The sequence below is a fragment of the Melanotaenia boesemani genome, chromosome 10 (assembly GCF_017639745.1).
Source record: "Melanotaenia boesemani isolate fMelBoe1 chromosome 10, fMelBoe1.pri, whole genome shotgun sequence".
NCBI lineage: Eukaryota > Metazoa > Chordata > Actinopteri > Atheriniformes > Melanotaeniidae > Melanotaenia > Melanotaenia boesemani.
The window spans coordinates 15,793,965-15,800,664 of NC_055691.1; the positions used below are offsets into that span (position 1 = coordinate 15,793,965).

At 38.7% G+C, this 6,700-nt stretch overlaps 1 protein-coding gene across 1 annotated transcript; it reads right to left on the reverse strand.

Annotated features, from left to right (window-relative positions):
- Window positions 1-712: 712 nt before the first annotated feature.
- On the reverse strand, window positions 713-5,549 carry nts (neurotensin). Its single transcript, XM_041997462.1, has 4 exons — window positions 5,251-5,549; window positions 4,529-4,590; window positions 2,309-2,512; window positions 713-1,159 (listed from the first exon to the last, which is right to left on the reverse strand). The coding sequence occupies exons 1-4, from the start codon at window positions 5,309-5,311 to the stop codon at window positions 1,016-1,018; spliced, it is 471 nt and encodes a 156-aa protein (XP_041853396.1). The 5' UTR covers window positions 5,312-5,549; the 3' UTR covers window positions 713-1,015.
- Window positions 5,550-6,700: the final 1,151 nt, after the last annotated feature.

Sequence of the window (6,700 nt, forward strand, 5' to 3'; positions counted from 1 at the left end):
TCAGGTTGGTTCTGCTCAATTGGTAAAGGACCCAAAATGTGCCAACACATAGCACCCACACCATTACACCATTGTCACCAACCTGAACCGTTGATACAAGGCAGGATGGATCCATGCTCCACGTTTCCACCAAATTCTGAATGTTGCAGCTGGAGACTCATCAGACCAGGTAACATATGTCCATCGTTTTCCAACATTTTTATTTATTGTCCAGTTTTAGACTATAGTAGCTTCAGTTTCCTGTTCTTAACTGACAGGAGAGGCAGGTCTTTTGCTGCTGTAGCACAAGTGCTTCAAGATTACAACTTCTGATCACTGGATATTTTCTCTTTTTATCAGTTTCCAACATTAGGCTTTATTTATGTTTTTATTTATTTATTTATTTTCGTCTTTTTAAACTAGTAAATCTCAGCAGAGAGCAAAAACATAGTATGCATCATGTATCCCTCAGTAAATTTTGATCAATGTATTTAAACAGTGACGTGTTATTTAAACAAGCATGTATTAAGTTTGTTTTGCTTTATTTCTTTATGAAGTTTATTACTTTACAATTTAACTACACCTTACCCAAATCAAGGTGAAAATTTAGCTTTTATTGGGTAATATTTTCTGGTTTTGTCCTTCAGTGACAATTTCCAACATATTACTGTTCTCTTCATGTTTTAGATGGTTGCAGTAGAGCTGAAAACAAACTGTCACATCACACTAGCTGTGTATTATGAATCCTTTAATCATATCTGGAAACAGAACAGAGTCACTGTGCAGTGATGAAATAAAGAAAATACAGTTTGTCAGAGATGCACAGTTTGCATGATGCTTAGGATTTTATTCTCAGCAGCAGCAGAATAAAGACAGGCCTCAGTGCTGGACATACAATCAAAGGGTCTGGTTGGATAAAAACAACAGGAAAAGAAACACTGCAGCTACAAGGATAAAAAAGAAGAAAAAAAACACACACCATCACATAAAGTATATGGTCTTATCAAAAAAAAAACATCCTCTTGTCTCTGGGACGTCAGTAAACTGAACTTCGCTTTAAGATGTACGGCCTCCGTGACTTGGTGTTGTGCCCGGTTTGCCTCTTTAGTATGTAGGGTGATTTTCGTTTCAGCGGCGCATCGCTGTTCTCCTCTGAATACTCTACAGAGTCTTGGAGTAGCTGTGAAGGGGCAGAGGGAGGGACACGGTGGCAGGTGAGTGGCAGGCAAACACATGTTTTGTTGCTGAGCAGCAAGGTAACGGGTAGCTGTGATTAAAGGAGAGCGCCACCATGCACGGCAAAAACAGGTGCTATAGTCTGCAGACGCTATGTGAAGATGGGAAATAAGACGATGATGGAGGAGGAGAAAGAGATGAAGAGGATGGTGGGAGGCTTAATGAGGTGTGTTTGCTACAGGAGAGGGTGCGTGGGCTGCTGTGTGCCTGTGAAGTGTGTGTCAGTGCTGCAGAGGATATGTGTTTAGGGGATTTTATACTAGCTGAGACATGCTGTTAGTGGCTTAGCTGGATTATAGTTGTTTTTTTTGTTTTTTTTTGCATTTTTTGTTTTAAATTTTTCATTTTAATTTGAATTTTTTCTTTTTGTTTGGTGCTTGTGTGGGGTTTTTCTTCTTTTCGCTCCCCTCCAAATAAATGGAATCTAGGTAAATGATTAGTAATTAACGGTTCTGCAATTTTTATTTGCATTTTTGCAAATTTGAATCACTGTATCTGCACCTGAATAAATGATGAATAATTAATTTAAAACACTTTTCACACACATTTTCTATGAAACAGGTCAAGTCCTTCTAAAAGAAACAAAAGATGCTAACTTATTTTTATTTTGCAGACTTGCATTAAAATAAAGAAAATACTAGGTAAAAACAACCAAACTTAAAAAAAAAAAATCTCATCTGCATGGTTGTGAGTTTTTACTCTAATCTGAAGGGATTTTCTGAGATTTTACTCCTTCGTTAGAGAATAATCAGCTCATATTTAAATCCAAGAAATCAGTTCCATTTTAAATAAAAGGTTTTTGTTTTCCTTCTTTTCCATTCTGAAAACCTTTGAAAGAAACCATCGATTAGAACCAGTTCATGCTGAAAGTGTCATTTTGTTCAATGCACGCCACATGCTGTCAACTATAAGAGAGAGAGGTTGTCCAAAAAGACAGATATCATTACTTTTTTGGGAAAATGTGCATCTTTTCTTCGGCTCTTGAAATGCAAAACATACTTTTTTTTCTGTTTTTTCATGGATTGCATGATTTGTTTTCCACCACTGTGTCTTAGTGTGTGTCTGAGTGCGTGTGTGTGTGTGTGCTGCTCACCCTCTCCTCCCGGCTCTGCAGCGTTCGGCAGATGTGCTGCAGGCTGTAGAGCTCCTCCAGCAGCAGGAGGCTCCCCTCCCTCAGCTCGCCCTCTTCCTCCTCCTCTTCACTGCTCCACGCCCCCTGCCGCAGGCCGTCCACCAGCCTACACAGGTTGGTCAGCGTCACGTGCCAGTAGGGGGCGCTCTGCTTACTTTGTTTCATCTGAAGGAAAAACAAAGAAAAAAGGGAAATTAAACAGATGAGACATGGAGAACTCACAACAGGAACCAATGAGGTGAAGAATGAGAGACCAAAGAAGATTAAATCACAGACGATTCAAGAGAAACTCTTCGGTCTTCATGTTTATTGTATTAAACTGTTGAATTTGCAGATTTGGCTTTTAAATCAAGATAAAAATAGGTTGTTCACAAAGTCAAGGGCACAGCTTAATGCAAGCTGATCCAATATCCCTGCTGTAACTGGTGACCACGTTGCCTGTTATTATCCTTATCGAAATCACACTGCGGAGAAGGTTATTTGATAATGAGTGTGTAATCTGCTCAGTTCATGACCCCACGTCCACAAACTGAATGTACCTTTTCATTTTTCTGCCTCAGCCAGCAGTGTTGCAGAGCAAGGACGGACTCAGAAGGCTGCAAGTAACTGTAAATGTCAGCTTTCAAACACGGAGAATAGAAACTAATATATTGGGGTTTTTATTCATTCAAATTAGCTAAATCTGGCAACATACAAACAAAATTTGACCCACAAAGTTTTTTTCTAGATGTGCAGAACAACAAACAAACAAACAAAAAAATTCCAACTCAAACAAACCAAACATAAAAAGTCATATATTTGGGGTTTATTATTATTATTATTATTATTATTATTATTATTTTAGTTTTGTACTTAATAATTGCACCATTTCTGGTTTCAACCATTAACAGACTAAATAAAATCTCAGTAAGAAGTCAGTTAGCTTATTAAGATCACTAAGAACCAAATCATTGTTGAAAGAGAAATGCTCTTACATTAAAATCATGAAAAAAAGAAATATCAACAAGATATTTTATCTCACTTCCAAAACTAAGTTTGCTCACTTTGCTTCTGGGGTTCTGATATTTTTAAAGATGGTTAAAATATTGATGCAGGTTTCTTTCTTTTTTAGTAAGCAAAGCTGCTGCTTCTTAGAGTTTAAAAAAAAATGAAAAACTTGGACCAAGTAAAGTCACATGAATGATTACGGGTCTTAATCTGAGTCTTAATGCTGAAACTTTTCCGCTTTTTCAAATATCTGAACAACAAGTCATGTAAAGCTGCAGCTTAGCCTCCAACAGCCCAACAATGCGAACAAGTCATGATAGGGGTCAGCTCAAAACCAGCCAGACAAACAGATGAACCCTGAGTTGTGTAAAAAATAGATCTCTCTCTCTCCAATGAGTGACAAAGTGAAGTCGATCAGCAGGTCATGCAATTTAAATGAATCGTGTATATTGTTCAAATGGAGACTGACAGCATCCTCTATAATACTTGTCTTCCCAGTCTCTAGAGCACTCCTTTAGTCATCCAGCAAGTTCTAATCACAATCATCACCCCTGAGCAACCTCCGAGCATCAGCGGCAATGAATCACACGGCTGATTTGTCACCGTCACGTCTAAATGCGAGCACCCCGGTTATTTATCAAGCAGACAGAGGGGGAAGATGCATCGTTATGCTGCTGTCAGGTCCATCTGAATCCCATTATGCTCGACCATCCGACGATGGATGCCTCCAGGTCCACTTTCCCTAACTTCCCTCAGCTTTGCACGTCCTTCATCAAGCATCAGCAGATGAATGCTAAAACAGTCTAAATGTTACAAGTGCCTCATCTTTTCTTACCCTCTCATCTCAGTGGACGTGTTCATATCTGCCGCAAATCTGATTAGATTTGTTTGTTTGTTTGTTTTTTTGTGCACATTTTATCTGAAAAAAATAAAGAGGCTCGTTCTACTTAAATCAAAATAAAGTCAGCTTAAATTCAAGCTTCAGTGGACACAAAACAACCTCTCCTACTTGATGATCTCCCATTCACTAAACCAAAGGTGGCTGCAACGTAGGGTCCAGATTTCATGAAAGAACACCTGGGAAGTCAGTGTGTTTAAATGTAAGTGGGATCACCAAAGGACCCGGAAGGCTGAAACCTTTTTAACACTTTCTCTGATGTTATGAGAGCTAAATAAATGAATAAAAGCTCTTACCTTAGAAGTGAGGAGACTGCTGAGAAGCTCCTCTGCTAGTGATCGCTTCTCCTGCTCAACATCTGGACAGGAAAAATGAGGAAAAGCATAATCTAGTTAAATGAGATTTTTAATGAAATATCTTTAAGATGTAATGATCTTATAAATCTAGCACTGCCTGTTGACTCATCTGGGGTTTTTGATTCTTCCAAACAAGCCTGCAAATTAAGTTTAAGTATATTAAATTTCATTTGAAGACAATGTGAGCCCACATTTTTTATTTGATGGAAGCCAACTCGAACCTTAAAGCAGGCGTTGATCCACTGGAAGACTGAGATGCTCAGTGAGGCTCAATCTGAGTTGCCACACTTCATGACATCGTTGATTGATGCAGTTTCTGAACTATCTTCCTAAACTCCAACATTTAACAAATGTTTTTTCGGTCTGCTGGACCAAAACATAGCCTGTTAAATCACTTTTTTTTTTTAAATCATTGGTTAAAAATCAAAATTTCAAGAATTCTTTAAATTGCAAATTCCCATTTAAAGTAATTTCCTTAAAATAAATGACAACTGATGCTGTTTGAATTATCTACAGCATCATCACAAAAGGATGCACCTGTTGCGCAGAGCAAGTCGAGACCAAGACAAATGGGACAGACTCAGTGTTGTGGCTTTTCCCCTCTTTAATTATGATAAATGAAGCCATTGAAAGATGCAGATGGAAAGAATCCTGTTGCTTACCTGTTCCCAGTGCGCCACATGTGAAACAGAGAAGAAGCATACATGCCAACTGTGCCTGCATCTTGATAAGAAAAAATAAAAACAAATGAAATCAAATCAAAAAAGTGGGTTCCACACTGAAGAGGACCTGAGGTGGAATCTAGTCCATATGTTTAAGGGTCAGGAATTTACAGTGATGCTGCTGCGTCCTCTTTTTCTTTCTGTTCTTCTCTTCAAGATCCCAAAACGCTTTTGCAGATCCTGGTTGGGTATGAAGTGCAGTTGGCTCCATTCCCTCAGTATATAAGAGCCAATGTGATGTCAGAGGATCAGTCTCTTAACCCCCACACCCACCCATCTCTTCTCCTCTTCCTCATCTACATCCCTCTACCTTCCCACCCACTGACACCACCCCCCTGCTTTCACTCATTTCCCTCCATCATCTTTGCCATCCCGTCACCGTCTCATCAGACGTCACTTTAGCATCACGAGGCGGAAGGTTTCTTTTGCATCACAGTTTGGCAGATTTGATTTGTCTCCCCTCACGAATGCACTCAGTCAGAGGTTTGCTTTGCACTTGTCTCTCGGTGATGGGTATCAAGGGTGATGTGGGAGGATGCACAAATCAGACTCAGTTTCTGTGTCACGCATAAAGAAATAAAAATAAGCTTGTTTTTGCTAAATATTGTTTTGGTCTTAGTTCAGCAGGTTATTGGTTTGGCTGGAAAACTAAAGACATGAAGGAAAGTGATGAATAGAATTTAATCAATATTAAACCTTTCTTATGACATATCTATAAACTGTCTGTGTCTAAAACTGGGTGAACTTTATGGTCACTGTCTTTTCTGTACATTGATGTAAACCTTGAACTGAACTGGAAATCTGGGACATCTTACATGATCATGTCAGATATATTTTATTTTCGACTGTATTTGTAACTATGGTGCTTCCAGTGTTTGGTTGGCTCCTAAAGTTTGGTCTTTGGAAACTTTTTTTAAAGCCACATCAGTTATTTTTTTTTTTTTTTTTTTTAGTTTGTTACAATCAAAGGCCATCAGGTGTAAATCACAATCTTGCAGAAACACTTTATTTCAGAAAGTAACAAGTAAAAAAGTAATAAGTTGGACGGCCCCTGTCCTCTTTATCCTGCAGGACACGGGGTCCAGGGTTCCAAAAAGAATTTTAAAATTTGATTTATCTGACTAAAGATTAGTTTTCCACTTTGCCTCGAACCGTTTTTAAATGTTTTGGGTCAGAGAAGAAGTCAGAGTTTCTGGATTGTGCTCACATATGGCTTCTTCTTTGCGTGATAGAGCTTTAACCAGTATTTGTGGATTGCACAATGAGCTGTGTTCCCAGTGGTGACACTCCTCTACTTGTTTGGGATTTGTGCCAAGAACTGTTACAGCCTTTATTTTTTGATACTGTTCCAACTTTTGTGAGATGTGTTGCTCCCATCAAATTCAAAATG

Coding starts and splice junctions, on each gene's coding strand:
- nts (XM_041997462.1), bottom strand. CDS start 5,311: ATGCAGGCACAGTTGGCATGTATGCTTCTTCTCTGTTTCACATGTGGC. Junction 2,513..4,528: donor GCAGTCTCCTCACTTCTAAG/GTAAGAGCTTTT, acceptor TTTTTCCTTCAG/ATGAAACAAAGTAAGCAGAG. Junction 1,160..2,308: donor TGCAGAGCCGGGAGGAGAGG/GTGAGCAGCACA, acceptor GCCCCTTCACAG/CTACTCCAAGACTCTGTAGA.